At 41.1% G+C, this 24,199-nt stretch overlaps 1 protein-coding gene across 2 annotated transcripts; it reads left to right on the top strand.

Annotated features, from left to right (window-relative positions):
- The first annotated feature begins 9,104 nt into the window (after positions 1 to 9,104).
- LOC146577656 (protein NLRC3-like) lies at positions 9,105 to 22,122 on the top strand. 2 transcript variants are annotated; one of them, XM_085268296.1, is made up of 5 exons: positions 9,105 to 9,195; positions 9,353 to 9,455; positions 15,103 to 15,175; positions 17,620 to 17,794; positions 17,936 to 19,731. In XM_085268296.1, the coding sequence occupies exons 1-5, from the start codon at positions 9,105 to 9,107 to the stop codon at positions 19,729 to 19,731; spliced, it is 2,238 nt and encodes a 745-aa protein (XP_085124422.1). The 2 variants fall into 2 exon arrangements, with proteins under 2 accessions (XP_085124422.1, XP_085124421.1); XM_085268295.1 differs by lacking the exons at positions 9,105 to 9,195; positions 9,353 to 9,455; positions 15,103 to 15,175 and adding an exon at positions 21,842 to 22,122 and having other exon boundaries at positions 17,587 to 17,794; positions 17,936 to 19,727.
- Positions 22,123 to 24,199: the final 2,077 nt, after the last annotated feature.

Genomic DNA, 24,199 nt, shown 5'->3' with positions numbered 1-24,199 from the left:
GGAGGGCCAACCCTTTTTACACTTCAACGATTGTACACAAAATACAATCATCCATCCTTCTATCTATTTATTTTTGTCCACTTATATAATTCAGCATCACAGGGAAGCTGGATCCCAGTTGTTTTTCACAGAGGGCCAAGCAGTGGAGGGAGCTGCCGACCTCCCAGCAATACATGTAAAAGCTTTATTTTATGCTGACTCTGGTCATCTTTATCTATCATAAAAATTTGCTTCACGATCTGAAACACGTAAGTGTGGCAAATATGCAAATAGCTAAGAAATCAGGATGGGGTAAATCGTTTCTCACTGCACTTCTGTTAGGCGACTGAATAAAAACACAAAGTCAGCAGTCTGGCTATGAATGTCTTTAATGTTTCCAAGATCAGAATCACATCAGGGTGTACAACCTCACCCCTGGCGCCGTTGCCCACCTCTCAATTTTAAATACACGTAGACATTGAGGGCTACCAGGAGGGGCTATGCGCTTACCTGCTGCTGAGTAATTGCATATGAGAGCATGAGGGTGGGAATGGATGTTTGTATCTGTGTGTGCCTGTTTGTCTGTGTCCATATGTCAGGTATCAGACGCCACCTCTCTGGGGACATCTCAGGCCCTCCAAGGTATGGAGGCCTATCTCCCCCCACCACTCCCCCTGCCAGTGGCAGACGCCTTCAGACATCGGTGCATTGGTGGTTCTTTGTGTCTGGGGATGGGCGTCCAGGTACTGCTTGTCGGGGCCTGGAGCCTGGGGCTCGCTCGGGCTCCTTCAGGGTGCGGTGCCTTTGGCCTCTCAGCCTGGGGCTCGGTCACTCTGGCACAGCTGGCTGCCGGCGGAGCTCACGGGCACGTCACGTTTAAATCATGCTTTTTATCCGTTTTTGTTTTTTAATGTTCTGTAAAGAACTTGGGATCACCTTGTTGTTGAATTGTGCGATATAAATAAACTTGCCTTGCATTTTGGCTGCTACCTCAAAGCACACTGTGCGCTGTCGATCTTACGTGCTGCACAATAATATTCAATATTTAGCATTTACAGTTATATTCACATAGATCATCGCGATGCTGTTGTTTATTATATTGCTCTCTTTTGTTTGCTTGTTTTCTCTTTTTTCTTTCTCAACAGGTGATCCAGGTGATTGATATGTGGATTTTTTTGTCTGTTTGATTTGTTGGCTTGGACAACTTCCTACCAGACCCGTGGAAGTGGAAGCTTCAGTGAAGAAAGATTCCTGCTCCCAGCCGTTCATTGGCTCGGCATTTTAAACCCCTAAAGGGTCACCTGGCCTGTAACTAAACAGGGCCAATAAAAAAAATCACAAGAATAATACAAAAACTTCAGCCAGTTTAACTTAATACATTAACTTATTCTTGTGTACACAGTAATTCATAAATAAATAATGTATATTATCAATAAAGATTGATCTAAACAGTTTAACTGCTATGTACAGATAAAGGTTGCACAGCTTTAAAACATTTGCTATCCAGCAAATATCAGTCAAACTCAACACAAAAGGAAACACAACAATCGTTCAAATTGTTTGGACCGGTGATCCAAATCAACTGGTGTTGGTCAAACAGATGTGTGGTAGACTTACTTTGAAGGAGCTGCTACCGACAAACCAGCAAATAAACACCAAATATTTCATCTGTGACATTTGTGAGGTTTCCTCAAACACACAATACATTTGTAACTTTTAATTTTTTCTGTTTTTGTGTCTTGCAAATAAACCTTTAAACTGATTTGAAATGATGTTATGCATTTATTTTTGGCCCTTATCTACGGTGGACCTGAGAGGCCAAATGGACTGCAACTTAAGAAAACACCAGCAATAAAAAAAACCACTGCAAAAGCACAAAAAACACAACTGAAATAGGAAAAAAGAAAACACAAATACAAAAAACGAAAACACAAATAGGAAAAAAGAAAACAGAAGTGTTTCTGGGGAGACAATAGTAATTAGTAATAAACAGAGCCAGTGTGACTAAGTGGAGCTTGTGAGAGTGAGTGGATTGAAGAAAGTGAGGGACTCAGATGTGTCAGTTGGTTTGTCTTTGTTTTTGAGTGTGGAGGAGAGTTAGATTGGGTTGGTTTTAAAGCTAAGTTAAGAATATTCTGAATTTCAATTCAATTTTATTTATATAGCACCAAATCACAACAACAGTCGCCTCAAGGCGCTTTATATTGTACAGTTTAATTTCCAAAACTTGCATATGATCTTCAGTTTGCAGCTGGACTATCACATAGCAGCTGGAGCAGTCTCACATGGAGGCCAGTCCACTGCTGCCACCTGTGGCCAAGTGCCATTGCCTACTACTAGATGAACTTGTGACACACATCTGCAGTAGAGGCTGAGTGGCTGCTCTCACACCTGGAGCATCCAAATCGACCCACAAACACGCTGAAAGATGCAATGCCATCAATGTGGATTGTCAAGACTGAGAGACCTCTTCCCTCTGACCCCTCCCCAAACCCTCAAACCCTCCTACCCACCTCGACATACAAACTCTGTGTGGCTTCACGTGTTCTGTTGATGTTTACATGATCGAAATAACTTGAATACAAACACAAACAAAGATGAAGACCGCACCGGAAGGAAACAACTACAAGTCCCAGCATCCTCTGTGTTTAGGGAGCAGCAGTGAAAGTGAAAGTATTGAGCCTCCGTTCAGAGCAGCAGGAGGAGGAAGGTGGAGCTGAGGCAGGTGAGTGTTAACATGAATATGTTTCTTCTTATGACATAAAATAATTCCACGCTGTTCGTGTCTGTGGGTGAAATGTGAGGCCGGTCGGCTCCTCTGAGCGCTGGTTTCCTGTAAGTAGAGAGGAAGTGAGTTTAGCTGAGCCTCCGTTTAGTGTGAGAGAGCAGGAGGAGAGTGAGAGCTGTGCTGAGGCAGGGTGAGTGTTAACACCGCTCTGACATTACTGTGTCTCTGTGGCGGGAACAACAGGCTCCGTCAGTGGAGGCAAAAATAATCAGACTTTGGTTTTTCAAAGGAAACAACTTTATGTCGGAAGTTCCCGCACGCTCATTGGATAACGAGGTGTCAATCTCGAGCTATTAGCCAATGAGCGTGCGGATTCACAGAAAGACCCGCCTTTATCACGGGACTTTAAAAACTACAATGGCGACAGAAACTCCGTGAGTGGAGTTCAGGGTGACGTTATGAAACTGTGACGTTTGAGCCACTTCCTGTTCTCAGTCCCAGCGTCCTGATCACCGAGGTTTCTGTTGCTCTGATATCTGATATTGATTATATTGGTAAACAGGCTGTAGCATAAACATCAAACACAGCTGAAGCAGTTTTTGGATGGTTGGCTTCAAATGATCCGTCGGTTTGAAAAGTAAAAACAATTAAAAAAAGGTGAAGCTGATGCAGGGTGAGTGTTAACACCAGGACTTTAGAGGGAAGAAGAGTCACAGCTCAGCATGTTGTTGACGGGTTGTTGTTCAGTCGGGGGAAGACATCTGAATCATTGCAGGGGGAATGGCTTTCACAACTTTAATGAATTTACTCTGAGTACATGATATGCCATAATTATCTATGAATTTGTTATATGTTAACACATTTCCGTCATTGTCTAAAAGGTGTAAAACCGTCCAAATGCCATGATCCATCCAATCCTTATAAAAGATGGATTTTCTTTTATCGTATACATCTGTTGTTCCAAATCGAATTTGTATGTGGAGAAAAAATATGCTTGTGTATCATTTTCCAGTACTGGAGAACCTGTTTGTGAAAATTGGATAATTTAATTTGGAAATTTCAAAGTCGCACTTTATAAGAAATTCAATGCCACCCAGCTTCTCCAAAATTACTTTGGGAAAATAAAACCAAATACTGTTTGAATTATTTATGAAAGATTGCAACCATTTGAGTTTGATGGAACCATCATTGCTTCAAAATCAATCGCATTCAAACCTCCTTCTTCAAATGACTTCACTATATCATTCTTCCTAACATAATGTTGCTTGTTTCTCCAAATGTAATTGAAATTAATTTGATTTATATTATTGATTAGACTATTGGAAACATATAAACATTGTGATGGATAAATCAATCCAGAGATACCTTCTGTTTTAGTAAGCAAGACACGTCCAAAGATGGAGAGGTGTCTTTGTAGCCTGTAATCTTTTTGATTTCTGGGTAATTTGCTCAAAATGTAGATTTTCTCTATTATTTGTGTTCTTTGACATTATAATACCCAAATATTTAATGTCAGTTTTAACAGCTATGTTAAGAGAGCTACTAGGTCACAATCACGAATAGTTAATAATTTGCATTTTCTAATATTCAGGTACAAACCAGAAGCCTTTGAGAAAAGTGAAATTTCATTCATGTTCTATAAAAACTGACGATTCCTCGTCTAACATTAAAGCGTTTAGATGTTCCAAAAGGTAAAGAAACAGAACTATTGAGTCAGAGTATAATAAAGAAATTAAATCTATGAAGTTTTGTTTACCAAAACCAAAATAGGCTAGAGCTTTTAAAATAAAAGGATGTTCGACCGTATCAAATGCCTTATAAAAGTCTAAAAAAAGAATCACACCATCATCTTCAATTAAGTGATTAGAATCCAGTAGATCTACAACCAATCTAATATTATTGGTCGTAGATTATCGATTAGTCTTTTATCTTTACCAGGTTTGGGAATAAGGGAGATAAGACCCTGTTTCATTGTCGTTGCTAACATTTCATTACTAATGATTTCAGTAATAGTTTTGAAGAAAAATTATTTTATTTCTTTCCAGAAGAATTTATAAAAGATTGCAGTCAAGCCATCCTGACCAGGAGCTTTGTCATTTTCAGTTTGTTTAAGGCTTGATCTCAGTCATCCAGTGATATATCAGAATCACAAATTTCTCTGAATGCAGAATCGATTTTTGGAGTATAAGGTTCAATCTGATCACAAAAAGTTAATGAATCAGCAATTAAATATTTTGAGGAGAATAAATTTGAGTAAAATTTATGTTTTTCTTCCGCTACAGTCTTATGATTTGTGCATTCCTCCCCATTTATGATTAATGTATTAATAGATTTCTTTTCTTGCCTCCGTTTCTCCAAATTGTAGAAATATGAAGCACTTTTTCAGCTTCTTCTATCCATTTTGCACGAGCTCTAATGTAAGCTCCATGAGCCTTTTTCTTGTATAGATCATCTAATTGAGTAAAGACAACAGGGATTTCTTATCAGCCTCTGACATAAAATGTCTATTACAATAGTTATTTATATCGTAAAGTAATTTACTTTCAAATTCCTTCTGTTGTCTACTTTTCATTTTACTAAACGTAATTGAAAATTCTCTAACTTTAAATGAAAAAATTCCCATCTATGTATGTAATTGCCAATTGTTACGTTGTTGTAAATGTTATGGAGGAGCTCTTTAACTATCTTAACATACCCGTCATCAATTAATAGATCTGCATTTAATTTCCAGTAATCTTTTTTAAACTGCGTTTTATTTTCAGGGTTAAGTTTAAAAGTAATAATACTGTGATCTGTCAACGGGGCTGCTGAGATGGAAACATGTGAAACATCTATATAGTAAAGTCGACCCAACCACAGTATGGAACGCCAGGAGTGCCATAATGAATTAATTAAATGCACCATTGAATAATAAATTAAATGTGACAATAATTAATTAAAATTTGAAATAATTAATTAAAATGGGAAATAAATAATTAAATAAACATTTTTTGACACATTTAATTAATTAATTATTTCACGTTTTAATTAATTATTGCCACATTTAAATAATTATTTAATGGTGTATTTAATTAATTCATTTTGGCACAGTTGACTCCTTCAGGTCTCACCATAAATTTATTTTATGTGTCAACCTCACCCATCAAACCCAGGGGGCGGGGTTAATGCTGATCGAGTCAGAACCATTGCTTTGGCCTGGTGGCCATTGTTTTTAGAAGGCGTTACTGCACACCAACAACTGCCATGTGGAAACTAACAGAACTGAACTTTGAAAAACCCTGTTTGTGTTTGTGTGTGGGATGGACTCAAGCGCAGACAAGGCAGCTAGAATACAGTTCCGTTTTTTACTATACAACACCAGGTGCAAATATATACAAGTGAGATGGCAGGGGGAATCCAGGGCACAGGGAAATCCGGGAAAGGAGCTCTTCACACACGAGGGACTTCATAAAAAACACAGCACACCAAGGGTTCCAGGGAAACGGAATTCCTGTTTACAGACAACAAGTGATTAATCCAAAGGGTCAGCGATACGAAAAGGCAACAAGAGACTAGTACTCCGGAGCTTACTACCGAGGTTACTCAATAGTCCAGCGACGAGATGTTTCCAGCCTCTGCCTTAAGTAGTGGATGAGTTTAGGCGATGAGCCACAGATGTGTGATTAACTTCAGGTGCAAGGGCCAGGGGCGGGAGCCCGCAATGAGCTCCGCCCTGGCGAGACACAGCTAGCGTGAGAGAGGTAGATGTAAACAAGAAACATATGTAGCCAACCTGAGTCAGCCGGGCAGACACGGGGACCATGACAGTTTGTGTCTCACCAAATACCGTTTTAATATTTTTTAGCCGAGAATGTAGCGGTTTAATCTTCAGATGTCTGGTCGGTTTGTCAAGATACAGCTTTTTTGCAAAAGTGCTTCGATGATTTCGGAGATGTCTGCCCAGCCCAGTCTCACGGCAAAGCGTGGGACAGACCCGCTCGCCTCGCAAGCAATCGAGCTGCTATTACCACCGACAAAGCGCAGGCCGGTACACAGCTGTAATAACCCCCGCTGCACACTGACTTCATTTACAGAGGTTATATTTATCGTGTTTTTATTTCCTGATGTTCGTATGTGTCATACGTGTTCCAGTCACCAATTCTGAATTATAACTAACATTAAAAACATGTTTAAGGAGGAGAGAGAGCAAAAAGATTCGATTAACATCTGATGTTTGGGTTTTTGTTCAATAATCAGTGTGACCTGATAAACACATAAAAGAAATAACGTTGGTGTTTCCGTCATGTAGTAACTGTTAGGTTTAACTGTACAAAGGTGGTTCGACACTATGAAACACACACAGACTTCATGATGTTCGCCTCATTTTTTTATTGTGAATATTAATCATGAGGGTAAACGGCCCTGTACACCACGGAGCGAGGTCAGCATGTCCACCATATCTTCAGCTCTCTGAGTTAACCCATCAAACTAATCTAACGCTCATCTACGAATAATTCACGGCTCATATCAATATTATTTTACAGAAAATCATCCTTATTACTGCCAACTATTCCAGATACCATCAAATGTTAAAGGAAAATATCAGGATGAGTGTCTGTGAGCTGAGAAGGACGTGAAGCGAGCAGTTTATCCCAGAGCTGAAGCTGCTCTGTGTGCAGAGATGAGCTCAGATTCCTGCTGTGATTGATCAACAGTCACAGAAATGTAGACTTGTAGTTATTACTGCAGTATGGTCACAGCAGATACTGATAAACATGTATTATGAGGATGGATGATCAAGTTTCTCACTCTCTCCTTTAAATCTCAGTTTTTTCTTCTTCACAGTTTATCTGTTAATTTATTAATGAATAACACTGAAAGAGTTTCTGTTATATTTCCCCTTGAACATCAGCTTATTAGGGCGGCATTAGGAAATAGCCCCCCTCCAAAGAATGAATAAATGAATGATGATAATAATAAAATGATTCAAAAGCAGAGCTCAGAGTGGTAGAATGGTCAAACATGGATCCACGGGTGGTTCAACTGCATTTGGTGACGTGACTAAAGCAAATCTTTCAAATAATCCCACCATCAACGGGATGTTGTCTCCTTTACTACGGTTACTTTACTTGGTCACCGTGTGAATTTCTTTGAAATGAACCAAATTCTTTTATTTGTTGGTTGTTGCATATTTAACCTCTACAGTCAGGAAAGGAGGAGATGAGGCCTCAACAATGTTGGGTTGTAGCTGTGCTTCAGGTTAGAGTGAGTGTCCATGGAATAAATGTAAGTCAGTGAACTGGAAACATGACTGTGTTCAAACTTTGTTTCCTTTTTATAATGAGTCTAATCAAAGGTGGACAGAAGTATCTCCACTGTGACTTTTCTGTGTCACCATCAGAGCTTCTGCACAGTGTTTCTGGGGCAGATAACATTGCAGCATTATGGAGACATTATGGAGACAAAAAGAAAAGCGTCTGGACTTCTTTAAGTTAAACTTAAAGAAATCCAGACGCTTTTCTTGGACTGTTGGTTTCAGTGTTTAGTCTCATTCACACACTCCCTCAGACTCTTCACACACACTGATTTGCTGACATAAACACACTCCTGTGTGCTTCACACACACACTGAGGACCATCTACAGACTGTGAGCTCCGTCTTCTTTGTCTTTGGAGCCGAACTCTGACAAAGTTAGGAACAAAACTTTCTCCAGCGTGTGAACTTTCCTCCTAGACTCAGTCTGAGCAGTCAGACCACATATTTCTACAGCAGCACATGAAGGTGTGGCTCACACACACACAGGTGAAGGAAACAGCTGCAGTATTAAAAGCTGCTTCACTGTCTACAAATATATGAACTGTTTCTTTCAGGCTGTAAAAACCTTATTTATCCTCCATTACAGTCCTGCATTCAGAGCATTACTTCTGTTATATTAGTACATGTATTTTATTCTGATGAACACATGAAACTCTGAGCTGGATTGAATCCATTGAATCAGAGTCCAGGACTCAGACTAAACACACTGAATGTGTCCTGAGCTCGGCCGCTGTTCCACAGTAACTGCTGTCAGAGTCACTGTTACTGAGTTAGCTTAGCTAGCAGAGCAGCTAGCAGTTAGAGTATGAACTCTGTAAGCAGTCAGCTCGGTCCTGGACATGGTTACTGACATAAAGCTGCTCTCTGCAGCCATGTTTGACCTGCTGCTTTGTAGGACTACAGTAATGGAGGATTTGGAGGCTGAACTGGGCTCTGTGACACTTTTTGTAGTGAACTGATGAAAGCTGTGTCTCAGATGGATGTTAGTCCAACACATCAGACACGACCTCTGCAGCTCTCAGTTGATGTGCACATGAATGATTTGTGTTTCCTCTGCAGGTGAAGGTAGAAAGTGTGTGTGAGCTGATGTGAATTGAGCAGCATGGATCAGTGTGAGGACAGAGAGGAGGGAGTCCCTCCCTCTAAAAGCACTCTGTGTGGGGAACATGAGAGCCAGACCAAAGCTCAGAGGTGAGATGACCATCTCTAACTGTCCATGACTCTTCTCCATGTCACAGCTCAGCACTCACATCACTGCTCCATCATTATTCACACTCATACCTCTGTGTGTGTTGTTTTAAAGCCCAGAGCTGTGGGGCGTACCAGGCTCAGCTGGACATAACCCTGAAACTAATCCAGAGCCTGGACCTGAACCCAGCTGTGTTTCCTTAAAGAGCAACATGTCGAAGGGTGTTGGTGTAAAATTTAACAAAAGACTGTTATGTGACAAAGAGTAAGTACATTATTTTTATGAGATTGTTCATCATGTCTTTAATTTAATATTTCCAGTTTTTCCTTCCTGTCTCATGAAGCTGTTACATTTATTGTTTTTCTTTTAGGATCAATAAGAGGCCAGAATCTCCTGGACCTGAACCCAGCTGTGTTTCCTTAAAGAGCAACATGTCGATGGATGCTGATATAAACTTTAAAGGCTGTTCTTCTGCTGCTGAGAGGTAATGTGTGTCTAGATGTTGTTCCTGACTCTGTATTTTTGAATAAATCCTCATGTTTAATATCAGCTCAGCTCTTTTTCACACACATTTCTATGTTGGTATGTGAAGCGGTGTGTGTTGGAGTGTTTCCACAAACACAGCAGTCAGAGTGGAAAGAGTGGATGTTGTAGGAGGTGTTTGTGTAGTGAAGAGGCTGAGTGTCTGTAGGACTCCAGCTGCTCCAGCAGGTGTCTCCTTTGTGCTTTGCTTCAAACACAGTGAAGGGAGGAGCTTCCACTCAGGTGTTTCAGGTGTTGCTGGATGGAGGAGGACAAATAGTTTTTCCCTTCAGTGACACTTCAGCAGCTCAATGTTCTGGGAGATGTTTGTCTTTATGAAGGTTTATGGATTCTTGTTCTTACTTTGGTTAAACTGAGCAATACATTTTCCATCTAACATTTAAAGTAAATTTCCAGGTGAATAAAAGATCTGCAGCTGCAGCCTCTGTGATGTTTCACAGTCTGAAAGTAACAAATTCAACCAGAGTTCAAACAAAGGCTTAATATACGTGTGTGTTTGATATAATGCCAACAAGTACAAACAGGTGTTCTAACAGGTCTTAATCACAGAGGTCTGATAAGTCTGGTGACTTTCACACTCAGCAGTTTTGCTGCCTTTTATTTTATATTGGCCTTTTTAAAGCCCTTCAAAGTCTCCCACATTCATACAGAGCTTTTAACACCAAACTCCTTTACAGTCCTTCTCCTCTCACACACGATCACACGACTGATTTGTCTGCAGCAGCTGTGTTACTGCTAGTATTTTATTATGTGTGTAATCTCCTCATATTGTTCCTGTGGTTTAGTTTGACGTCCTTCTGCAAACTCAGCTGCTCTGTTGCTGATACACGTCTCCATGAATATGATTGATCAGATGCTGCCAACACCATGTGTTTCATGTGAGCGCTCAGCTGAAACCCTGTGTTGACTTATCGAGTTAATAACAAGCTTCACGTGACTGTGAATGCTAAAGTGAATCCAGATAAAGGAAAGAGACCCTGCTAATGTTGGACTCACTTCTTATTGTAGATCCCAGGAGGAAGTTCAACATAGCCATTCTTTGTGCTAGCTCGACCAAACCTGAGACCACAGTGCAGGATAATGATCATCATCTGTCTCTGTCAAGGACATTTAAAATCCACAAATAACAAACATAATTATATTTGATCATTAAAAATGATGATTAAACAAAGTGTCAAACGTACTTAAGTAGAAGGACTGATGTTTGTGTTAAAATACCCTCTTAAAGCTGAAATACTGATTCAGCTTCTTTACTCAAGTAAAGGTAAAAGAGTCCAGGCTCTGAAATGTACTCACAGTATTAAAGTAAAAACGCCATCTTTGAAGGAAATTTCTGCCAGTTTTTGTGCAAAGTTACCTGAATTTCTACCTCCAACATTAATATGAGAAAATTATCTGAACTTTTATTCTAATGAATTTAATCAGCTTGAACATTTTGTAGCACAAAAGTAGAAAAAACCCAAAGGGAATCAAAAATAGCTCCGTTTGCTGTTGCCTGCATTGTAGATGGGCGGCTTTGCCTCAACACCTAAACAGGAAAATGAGTTTAGTCAAGTATTAAAGTGGGATTGAAGAGGTGAGGAAACCAGAGATCAGGTGTTGTGGTGCAGCATTAAGATAAGATGGGGCCTGATTATTTAAGACCTTGTATGCAGTGTTGGGTAAGTTACTTTAAAATAGTAACTTAGTTACATTACTAGTTACTTCTCTCAAAAGTAACTCAGTTACTTCAAGTTACTCGTTATTTTCAAAGTAACTAGTTACTAGGGAAAGTAACTTTGGTTTTACTCAGAATTCTCTTGTTAATGTGTTGCTTCCATAACTTTGCCAGTCTTCTAGCTTGCTTACTTGCCACAGTGCACTGTGCCACCTACCAATAGAAAGGAAAAGATAATGTGCATATTTCCACGAGAGAAATCCCACGCCTGGACCGTCGTTGACTGCTGCCATGATTCTAGCCTACGTCACAGCGTCATGTGCGCCTTTTACATCCAACACAAAAACTGCAGCCGTGGTGCTTTGATTGTACTCAGAACTTGGAAATTCTGCCTTCTGATTAGGAAGATGTAGGTAACACCAGACTGCAGATGAGCTGCTTACAGGGCTGGACTGGGACAGAAAATTGGTCCGGGCATTTTGACTAGAGACCGGCCCACCATTATAGGAAAAACATAAAGCCTTTGAATGAAAACAAACGCTGTTGTGACAGTGATGTACACTGTTTTGATGGTATATATGCATCAATCTATCAATCGTTTGTTGTAAGATTCAGATAATTATTTTTTAAAAGCTAGACATTTTAAATGAGAATAAGAAAGAAAAGTATTTCCTTGTGCCCACCTCTCCCTGTTAATGCCCTACATGCCCCCCTGGCAACACTTTGCTAGACCCGCACCTGCACAGTTACCAGCTGTCAGCTACCTAAAAAAGGATCCTGGTGTTATTTGTCTCTCAGAAACAGTTCATAACTTCCCTTCAACTCATTCATGTCACCTAAAAGGTAAACCTGTTTCTCCATCACCTGTTCAGCTCTGATGATCCAGTAAGGACGTCTCCTGGTTTCATCTTCATGTTTCCCTCTCACCAGATAACCAAACCATATCATGACCAGCAGCTTTACAGCTGTGGCTCCATCAAACATCAGCTGATACTAGAAATTAATATTAAATAAATTCTAACAACAGCTGATCAAGCTTAAAAGTGCTGCTGTTGTTTACCGCGACATCCGCTGGTTTCCTCTTTCTGGCGCAAAGTGAGCGATAAACAAACAAGAGAGCCGATCAGCTGATCATTGATCAGTTTTCATGATTGAAATAGAAACGGGAGAGGGAGGGGGGAGAATGAGAGAAGAAGAGGCAGCTGTGCAGCAAAGACACAGAATAACTCCAGCTTTGTGTCTTTTTCATTGTAGCTGAATTACGGGACAAACTGATCCTTTTCACCTCAATAAGAAACGCGTAATATTTTCTCTGAATACCAGACGGGACGGTTGGCAACTCTAATAACTTATGAACAAAATAAAGTTCAACATCATTAACTTCATAGCACCACCCAGCTGTATAGAAACTCCGTCATGCTAGCTAGCACGCAGTACGGAAAAAGTCAGAATAACGAAAATAAACTCCACCTAAACTTGGTTCATATCTGACCCAGAGAGACTGCAGGTCATAACTTCTTACCTGAAGTTCAGTTCACACTTGGACCGGCGGCAGCCGCCTCGGGTCTCTTTTCCTTCTGCGTCCCCTTTCCTTCATCCACCTGCTGGCCTCCACCACTTGCTAATGTTACTGAATCTGTGGAAGCTCCGCGATAGCCACCACACGAAGTAACGAGTAACGACCCTATCTAAATCTCAGTAACGACTAACGCGTTCCTGATTTTGGCATAATAACTAGTTGCCGTGCTCGTTACCACAATAATAACGTAGTTACTGTAACGCGTTACTTAACTCATTCACTGCCAGCCATTGGCAGTGAATGAGTTAAACCCATTGACTCATGCATTGCAATTGACGGCTATAGATGTCAATGGCAGTGAATGAGTTAATAACGCGTTAGTCCCAACACTGCTTGTATGGGAGGAGCAGGATTTTGAATTCTGGATTTAACAGGAAGTCAATGAAGGGAAGCCAAAACAGGAGAAATCTGCTCTCTCTTTCTAGTCCCTGTCAGGACTCTTGCTGCAGCATTTTGGATCAGCTGAAGGCTTTTCACTGAGTTTTTAGGACATCCTGATAATAATGAATTACAGTCGTCCAGCCTGGAAGTAATAAATGCATGAACTAGTTTTTCAGCGTCACTCTTTTTAGCGTTTTTTAACAACAAGCTTCTGTCTATTAGGGCTCTTGTCTCGCCGACTGCTGCCTCAGTTCAGAGTCTTTCTCCTGTGTGCTCAGCTGTCTTAGAGCAGTTTGATCCCGTCTCCCTTAATGACTTGACTGCAGTAGTTTGTAACCTAAGATCATCACACTGCCCCTCTGATTGTCTCCCCCCAACTACTCTTTCAAGGATTGTCAGGTTGGAGATCGGCCTATAATTAGCTAAGACAGCTGGGTCTAGGGATGCTTTTTAAGTAAAGGTTTAACTACAGCCAGCTAGGGATGGGTACCGTTTAGATTTGAAAACCTGTTCAATCAGAATCAGTTGCTGATGACGGCTTTTTTCTTTTCCATCAATCACGTATAATCTTAACTCAAAGTGAACATAGACTTGATTGAAGTAACTCAGATCAGCCAATTCAAAATGCTAATTCAATCAACTCTGAGTTCATGGCTAGACTCAGTTTGTTGGCCCTGCACCTTAAAACTATTTCCTGTTTGTCTCTCGTGTTTTTTGGATATTGTTTTCACATCTTATGTCACGGCTAGCGGGGCGAGCCATGTTGAATTTAATAAAGGACCCAAGATGCAGACACTGCTGTGAAGTGAGTGAGCTTTATTGAAACGGTGAAGTGCAGTGGAGATGGCCTGTGCAGAAGCTAAGATAACCTCTACTGAAAAACTAAAAAACTAACCTGAAACCTTAAACGGAGACACGGGGAGACAACACAGACGAACCAGCAACAAGCAGGAGAAAACAAAGAGCTCATATACACAAAAGAGCCATCAGGGAATGAGAAAAGGGAGACACAGCAGGATTCATTGGACATAACCAGACAAGGGGAAGCAAAAGTAGACACACTAACGTAGGACATGGCACTGTCAAAATAAAACAGGAAGTGAACACAGAGACACAATACTAACACAGTACAGAGGGAACACAGAAACCAAAACCTCAGAACTAGAAAATCTTAATCAGAATGAAATTGTAACAAAAGACAATAACAATCAAAACAAAACCACTGAGTCCACAGACTCGGGACATACATCGGCTCAAACTGTGGTCATAAATATTTTGTACTTGTAAATCTGACTGTGGAGTTGTGAACTGAGTTTTGTAACATTGTGAAACAAAATATCTGGAAAGTTCATGTTTTTGCGTTCATTGATTTGTGTGTGTAAAAATGTAAAAATGTAATAAATGTAAGAAACATTAGAACTACTTTTGCTGACACAAAGTTTGGCGAGTTGTCACTTTAAACCAGTCACTGATATAAAGAGAGCACCTTGTTCCAGGGCATCTGAGCATGGAGGGAAAGCTTTATGCAGGAGATGGTAAGAGCTGTTGGGACTAAAGAAACTGAGCAGAAAACTACAGACATCTGGAAACTGAGTTGTTAATTCTCAGTGGGATCAGCAGGACTAGCAAAGCTTCACCATGACAGTCATCTGATTGACTGAACCCATCCAAACATCACTTCATGGACCTTTAGCTTGTGTCTGTGTGTGGACAGACATAACATGAGCTAATTATACATTACTCCTCCACAGAGTGGACCAGCAGAGAGCAGAGGTTTCCACTGGTCAGTCTGCACAGCAACATCAAACACACCTGGACTCTGTGGTTATGGTTTGTAGTACTACGTTTACATTTGTTCTTTTCAGTCACCTCTATGCTGCACTTTGTGGACCAGAGGATTGTCAGTGTGTCCAACATAAGTCAGAGTTTGGGCTCCATGATTTCAGTCAGATTGGGGTGACTGTAGCTCAGGGGCGGAGCGTGGGGGTGGCTTACTGGGCTTAAGCCCGGGTTGTTTTGTCAGAAGCCCGGGGTATTTTGGAGTGTAATTTTTTCATAGTTAGATGCCTGGCTGACAACTGTATAAAACAAAAAGTACACACAATATTCGAAGCACATAGTGCACACTGTGGGAATTTACGACTGTGCGTGAATCCCCCCCTGATATTGGTATGATCCAAGCTCAGGCACTAAGCGACTGAGCGAGGGGGCGGGGGGAGCTGCTGCCCGTGAGTGCGCTGTTGGAGAGACGGAGCCAGCCATACTAAGGAGAGCTTAAGTTTGACCAGGTACCAAAGAAAATCATTCGTACCGTACAAATAATGTAAATATGACGGTGCATCACGAAAGATTGATATGAAACTGATCACTTGACCAATATTATTTTACTTGCTCTTCAAGTGAATCAACAAATGGCGAAATGAAAAGCCGAACAAATGCTATTTTTTAGAGAGTCTTATCTTACGTGTGTTAATTTCATATTTTCAGTTCTTACCCTCCCCGACTAAATCGGTTTCAGTTATGTACTGAAATATAAGAATGGACATTAGAGGGTTCTTTCAAAGAAAAAACTCAGGTAAATGTTATTTTATATATTATGCTTTGTATGTTGTTCAGTATATTTCTATGCAAAACAAGAGGGATTTCAGTACACAGCAGGATATTCACATTTGTAACCAGATATTTACATACACTTTAGGGAGAAAACATAAAACATTTTTACTGTACAACATCAATTTAGAGTAAACTTTTGTTTTAGATAAATATTGAAATATCTTTTGAATTAGTTAAATGTCAGAATAAAGAGAGACAGAGCTGTCTATTTTTATCACTTTGATCAAATTTAGGAGTACATGTACACTAAGTTTATTGTTAATTAATAAGAAAACTCCAGACGATTCCATTCTGAGCTGAAGAAGCTTCTGATAGGTTAGTAGAGTCCATGTGAGTGGATGCATATAAGGCAAAACACAGAGCCTGTTTCTTTGACATGGGAAAATCAAGAGATGTCAACAAAAGACCAGGAAAAGAACTGTGGAGCTCCATAAGTGTGGCTCAGTTTGAATACAATTTGGTGCCATTTGCAATTAAAAAACACAGACAGTTTCTCTCTTTACTCTTAAAGTTAACAAATATGTTTTTATATTTATCAATCTAAAAAAATAAACATTTAGTCTGATTTGATGTTACAATTAAAAAAGTGTTTGTGTTTTGATCTGAAGAGTTTGTAAATATCTGGTTTCAACTGTATATTTGATGATTGTCAGCACAAAGAGGGAGAGAGAGGAGCAGAGATAGAGATGAACAAGAGCAGGTGAGACAGACATGTTAGTCAAATGGTTGCTTACTAAAAGTATCACTGTATCATAGGTACTCATGTATCTCATACCTAGTGTTTCTTTTTAGGTTTGCTATTTTTCAAATTCTATATTTATTAAGTTCTGCAGGCTTGTTTGCACAACAAGGCTAAATAATTATATAAACTTTTCTCAATCTAAATATTGTACTTTGGTAGAATTAAATAAATAAGTGTAGTGCAGGTCTATGATGATTTTTAGTGCTACTATCATCTAGTTCTGATTGTGGTTATGTCTTGGTTAAGTCCTCAGTAATCCTGCTTTTGAACTGTTGTAGTCCTGTTTTAATTCTGGATCAGTTCTGGGTCTGGTTGAATTGGGGTTTAGTCCCTGTGTGTTGATACAGCCCCGACTTCGTTCTGTCTTGCTGCTCAATTAAAAAACTAGTTTAAGGTGTCCTGCATGTGTGATATATATATTTCCCTATATGAAGTCATTCTTTTTTGAACAAAACTCAAAACAGAGCCTATTAATCTTTCAGTCATTTCTACACCCCCCCCCCCCCCCCCTCAAAAAAAAAAAAATCCCACATGCATACTACCCTTTAGGGCTAAGCCCCGGGTGTTTCAAATGTCTGGCTCCTCCTCTGCTGTAGCTCAGGAGGGGAGCAGGTCAGCTACTAGTCAGAAGGTTTGTGAATCAAACCCTGGCTGGCAAATGTACTGGGTAACGTACTAAACCCAAGCTGCCCTCTGATGCATCCATCAGAGTGTGAAAGAAAGTATTTAAGCATAGAACAATGTGCTTGGTTGAATGAGGCATGTTGTATAAATGCTTTGTGTGCACAGAGTATCAAAGAGAGCTATATAAGAACCAGTCCATTTACCACTGGGTAATTCATATAGTCTTCTTTTCCAGCGGCTGGAGGACAACATCACCATGTTTGTGAAGAACGAGCTGAAGAAGATCCAGAAGCTTCTGAGTCCAGATCACCCAGAAACTTTAAAGAGCCAGATGGAGGATGAGGAGATGTTTGAAGGAGAGGATGAAGATGAAAGAAAGAGCTGCAGAGAAGCATTTCTGAAGATCACACTCCACTTCTTGAGGAGACTTAAGCAGCATGAGATGGCTGACCATCTGCAGAGCAGTAAGAGAATTTCTCTAAAGACTGAATATTGATCTTTCCTAATAGCTCAAGAAATGGACCAATAGACATTCATCCTTTCAGGGTAGTGAAAGGCTATGATATTTATTATATAATATTTTTTTCTGAATTTCTTACCTTCAGAAATATTTGCTCCACTCCGTAAACGAGAACTTAAAGCCCAACTGAAGAAGAAGTTCCAGTGTGTGTTTGAGGGCATCGCTAAAGCAGGAAGCCCAACCCTCCTGAATCAGATCTACACAGAGCTCTACATCACAGAGGGAGGGACTGCAGAGGTCAATGATGAACATGAGGTCAGACAGATTGAAACAGCATCCAGGAAACCAGACAGACCAGAAACAACAATCAGACAAGAAGACATCTTTAAAGCCTCACCAGGAAGAGATGAACCAATCAGAACAGTGCTGACAAAGGGAGTGGCTGGCATTGGGAAAACAGTCTTAACACAGAAATACAGCCTGGACTGGGCTGAAGACAAAGCCAACCAGGACATCCAGTTCATATTTCCATTCACTTTCAGAGAGCTGAATGTGCTGAAAGAGGAAAAGTTCAGCTTGGTGGAGCTTGTTCATCACTTCTTTAATCAAACTAACGAATCAGGAATCTGCAGGCTTGAAGACTTCCAGGTTGTGTTCATACTTGATGGTCTGGATGAGTGTCGACTTAATTTGGACTTCAAGAAAACTAAAATCCTGACTGAAACCAGAAAGTCCACCTCATTGGATGAGCTGCTGACAAACCTCATCAGAGGGAACCTGCTCCCTTCTGCTCGCCTTTGGATAACAACACGACCTGCAGCAGCCAATCAGATCCCTCCTCAGTGTGTCGACATGGTGACAGAGGTCAGAGGGTTCACTGACCCACAGAAGGAGGAGTACTTCAGGAAGAGATTCAGAGATGAGGAGCAGGCCAGCAGGATCATCTCCCACATCAAGAAAGCTCGAAGCCTCCACATCATGTGTCACATCCCAGTCTTCTGCTGGATCACTGCTACAGTTCTGGAGGATGTGCTGGAAACCAGAGAGGGAGGAGAGCTGCCCAACACCCTGACTGAGATGTACATCCACTTCCTGGTGGTTCAGGCCAAAGTCAAGAGTATCAAATATGATGGAGGAGCTGAGACAGATCCACACTGGAGTCCAGAGAGCAGGAAGATGATTGAGTCACTGGGAAAACTGGCTTTTGATCAGCTGCAGAAAGGAAACCTGATCTTCTATGAACCAGACCTGACAGAGTGTGGCATCGATATCAGAGCAGCCTCAGTGTACTCAGGAGTGTTCACACAGATCTTTAAAGAGGAGAAACAACTGTACCAGAACAAGGTGTTCTGCTTTGTTCATCTCAGTGTTCAGGAGTTTCTGGCTGCTCTTCATGTCCACCTGACCTTCATCAACTCTGGACTCAATCTGCTGGAAGAGCAAGAAACAACTTGGAAGGTGTTTCAAACAAGAAAATCTTCAAAGAAATACTTCTACCAGTGTGCTGTGGACAAGGCCTTACAGAGCCCCAATGGACACCTGGACTTGTTCCTTCGTTTTCTCTTGGGTCTGAAGACTAATCAAACTCGTTTGCAAGGCCTGATGACACAAACAGGAAGTAGCTCAAAGACCAATCAAGAAGCAGTTCAGTACATCAAGAAGAAGCTCAGTGAGAATCTGTCTGCAGAGAAAAGCATCAATCTGTTTCACTGTCTGAATGAACTGAATGATCGTTCTCTAGTGGAGGAGATCCAACAGTCCCTGAGTTCAGGACGTCTCTCCACAGATAAACTGTCTCCTGCTCAGTGGTCAGCTCTGGTCTTCATCTTACTGTCATCAGAAAAAGATCTGGATGTGTTTAACCTGAATAAATACTTTGCTTCAGAGGAGGCTCTTCTGAGGCTGCTGCCAGTGGTCAAAGTCTCTAAAAAAGCTCTGTAAGTTATAAAGTTTTTATTATTTAATTTGGTTGGTATGTTATGGAAAACACACTGCCATGAACCTCTGTTTTGTTTTTGTCAAAATCACTGTAATATAATCACTGTACCTTTATATACATGTGACTTGTATTAATGCTGCTGCCCTCTTGTGGCTAAAGTGTAATTATGTTCTTGTTATTAGGGAGGATTTGAGAGTAAGGCTACGTTCACACTGCAGGCGAAAGCGCATCAAATCCGATTTTTCTGACCTTTATAAATCTGACTTTTTTGACCCTATGCGACCCATATCCGATCATGCTATGACAGTGTGAACGTCGCGAATCCGATATTTTCAAATCCGACCTGGGTCACTTTCGTATGTGGTACTGAATCCGATACATATCCGATGTTTTAGAAAGCGACTGCTGTTTGAACGGTCATGTCGCATTAAATCCGTCTTTTACGTCACCAACACAAGACAGACGCCAATTATCAGCGCCCGATAAGACATCGCGAACGCTTCCTGGCCATCCCGTGTAGATGTCAGTGAAACTGTTGGGAAGACAACGTTGGAGAAACGTGAACATTTTATTTGTACTGTATAATCTGCAGATTCTGACAGAAATCTGCAGCTATCCTTTGAAGCACCGCTCCTCTAAAACAGCAATAAGGATCATTATTAGGTTATCTACATTATTATGTAAATAACAAAATAACTTAAAGCAAAAATTGGGAAACGTAAAGCCCGAAGTCTTCATATTAAGGGTCATCTGTCAAACAATATTCTTTGCTCTGGGTCTAAACAGAGCGCGTTGTGTGTGAAGTCTTCTTTTGCGCATGCAAATGCACAAATGCGTCCTTCATTTCCCCGAATTTGAAGGATTCGTCGGGTGTGTCCTTCGTGGCCCACCATATCCCAGAATTCATAGCGCGGCCCAGCCAAATTTCAGCTGCCAACAATGGCGGCAGCTACTAAGTTTTCAAATTACTCTTATTAATCTTTCTGGGTCACAAAATAAACTTTTAACATATTTTCAGGCGAGAAAGTAGCTGTGTAAACTTCAAATATCTGCTTGGTTTATCAAGACATCGCATATTTGCAAAAGTGTGCCGACGTTTTCGGAGACGTCTGTTCCCCACCCGCTCGCTAGCAAGCCGGGGGGTTCAATGGTCACTCCAGCCGGCGAGAGCAGCAGACGCCCGGCTTCATCGTTTTCAGACCCCGCTCTTTCGCTACTCAGGTGAAACACGATATATAAGTCACCCGGATAACTTAAAAATGTAATTGTTTGCCTTTTTTCTGTGTTTTATTTGTTCCGGAGTAAATCGGTTTGGCTGAGATCAAAGTTCCTCCGGGATTTTCACACAGCTGAATAAACGTTAAACAGGAAACTGATTAAACAGAAGTGTGAGACGGTCGAGAGTTTACGCCAGTGTCCTGTTATATTTTAGATAGCAAGGAGCAGACGGCCGAGTTTATTAAACTCCACAAAGACAGCGGTGACGCAAATCTGAAGGCTAGACCGTCCCATTTCACAGCCTCGCACTTCCAGCCTTTTCGATCTTTGAAGGACCCGGCCCACGTAGGCCGTGAATACCGGGTCCTCCGAAGGATGCAGCCGACGTTTTGGGACACAGCTAGTGTGTGATGTTCTTTCAGTGTTGCACTTTGTAGACGCTCCCTGAGCACTGGTCTCACAGCCAGCTGCACATAGAGACCAGTGTTGTTAGTCCAGGTCAGAAGATGACTTGTTGGAATGAAAATGAGCTTGTAGTTTGTCTGCTTTAATAATGTGACTGGAAAAAGGTGTTGGACTTCAAATATGTCCATTTCTTTCACACTTCACCTTTAAAAGTGAAGCCTTGTGGTTCCTGGAAGGAAAAACACGACTTTTTCAAGTCTTTGTCCTGTTTTTATGAGAAATGTACGACTTTAATGTGAAACATTCAGAGTTTTTTCTCTTGTTGTGTTTGTTTGAAGCTGCTTCCTGTTGGCTTTAGCTGTTTGGAGTTTCCATTTGCTAAACTTCTACATTCTGAACCTTCTTCAGCTCTGAACAGATGATGAAACACTGAATGATTTCAAGCTCACACTTTGTCTAATAAACTTACATCTTTCATTCTTTATACAGATTGATGGACTGTGGTTTGTCAGAGATCAGCTGTGATTATCTGGCAGCAGCACTGAAGTCCAACCCCTCCCATCTGAGACAGCTGGACCTGAGCTCCAACACCAAGCTGCAGGATTCAGGAGTGAAGCATCTGTGTGGTTTCCTGGAGAGTCCAGGATGTGGACTTGAAACTCTGGGGTCAGTCAGCATGTTTTAGTTGTGCTGAGATGAATATGATGTGAAAGTTGTGCTGACACTAAACTGCAGACATCAGGCTGATATTATACTGATCCACACTGAGGATCTTCATGGTAAAGTCTGTTTTCTTCTTCTCTGGTTTAGTCCATTGACTGCAGCAGAACAATGTTCACATTTCAAACAGTGAGACTCAACGTATGGCCCGCGGCCCACACGCGGCCTGCCCACCTTTCCTGATTCAGAGAGAGGGGACCCTGATTAACTGTGTAGTGTTCTTCCTCACAGTTCTAAGTATCAGACACAACAATGAATAATCCACAGCTGACTGTCTTTAGCAGGTCAAAGGTCACGGCACACAGCAGGCAGTGGGAAATATTATAACTCTGATCATTTATCAGCACATATCCATATGTATAAAAACAAAGCTGACACTGTGAGACTTGATCAGAGGTGTGATCATCACAGCAGAGGCCTTTGTGTCAAAGTCACTGAGGATCAAACAGAAACACATGAAGCAGATTTTCCTGTTCTGGCTTTTTTATAGCAGATAACCTTCAAAATATTCTGCAGTCCATCAAAAACTGAAGCGAACCATGAATCAACATGTGAACATGAGCTGATGCTGCTGAAGTGAAGCAAAGTTACAGAGGTTTGATTACAGACACAGCTGAGAGTTTGTAATCTGTCATCATTTTAAAAGGTTTACATTTCTTCAGTATATCCACATTTGCAGCTGGTACCTCAACCTCCACTTGTCCAACACAACTGCTGTCCACTGCCTCCATGACATTGTGATTTTGCTGTTGGTCTTCTGTCAGATCTTCATCAATCACTTCTGCACGGGGCACACCTTCAGACTCTGCAGCTGCATAACGAAAGCCTGTAAGATAAAATTAGACATAAGGTAAATGTACACCAATATTCCAATGACAGGTGTGTGATTCATCTGGAAGTTATGTGCGGATTAGTGTACAGTGATAGCAATTTAGTATGTTTTTAGAGGGGGGGGGGTTGTTTACCTCCGATGGGTGCTCTTTTTCGCTTCCGTTGCGTACGCCTTGAGTGCCGGTCCGAGTCTGATACAGGTATGTCGTCATGCCCCATGTGCAGTGTTGGTTCCCAGTCTGGATTTGTTACATCCATTTCATATGCTGGTTTGCCTGCAATAATGCCAAATCATAAGCTACTCAGTCGACATGATGTGGTTCTGCAGCATCACACATTAGCATGTTTTATCTCATTATCTATGACCTCAGCACATTGAAAATCACACTAAAAGCCTTTCAAGAGTGATATGAATTAATTTAGAACTCACCGGAAAGAAAATGCCGTGAGCAAACCAACAAAAAGCTGGGGATTGCAGAGAACTCGATATCCCCTCGTCTCACCGCTGCAATCCAAGCCTGACGTCTTTGTTTAGTAATATCGGATACATGGGATCCCTCACGTTGCCTCCAGGATGGAAAACGATGAAAAGAGAGCCCGTTATCCAGCTTCTTGCCTTCACGATCGTGTGATCTAACGTTGCAACCGACAACACAACACGTACGATCCATAGCTGAAATGGTATCCTTTGGCTGGCCTACTGTCATGGCGGAAGGGGGCATGGCCCATCTCCCGTGACATCACGCTCCAAAGCCCTATAGGTGGGAAAATGTACCATGTCGACCAATCAAAAATGATATGGAAACATGACATTTGGTTGTTTAGCAAAAGGGGGAAGTTTTAGGAGTGACCGGCAAGAGAGAGCGAGTGAGCGAAAGAGAGAGAGAGTTTTGATACGTGAGAGATTTGTGACGTTTACCGTGTTTGGTCTCAAGTTAGTTTGTTGTCTTGTGTATTTAGTGTGTAGCTGTTGTTTTGTTTTGTGTGTCAGTTCTACTAGTGATCGTCACAGTTGCTGCCTTAAAGCCAACAAAGGCAGATTGCAGTGTAAACGCTGAGTGACACACCTGCTGTCAGACCTGCAGGTTTATCCCTGTGCTGTTCTCATATGTGTTAGAGTGACACAAACTATTGTTTGACACCTGATTGTTCTGTAAATAGTTTGAAATGATTATATGAAAAACGTCTGAGCCTTGGCTGCATTTTTTGGTAAATAGTACCATATAACTTTGTTGTTTGCAAAACGTGTGCGTATTTTTAAAAGTGTACAATCTCTATTTGCATTTCAAGTTATGA

The sequence above is a fragment of the Mchenga conophoros genome, linkage group LG3, assembly GCF_057382185.1.
Source record: "Mchenga conophoros isolate Kocher_MC1m ecotype Shallow Benthic linkage group LG3, M_conophoros_male_GT1.1, whole genome shotgun sequence".
Taxonomy (NCBI): Eukaryota; Metazoa; Chordata; class Actinopteri; order Cichliformes; family Cichlidae; genus Mchenga; species Mchenga conophoros.
This window is presented reverse-complemented; position numbering and strand designations above follow the sequence as displayed.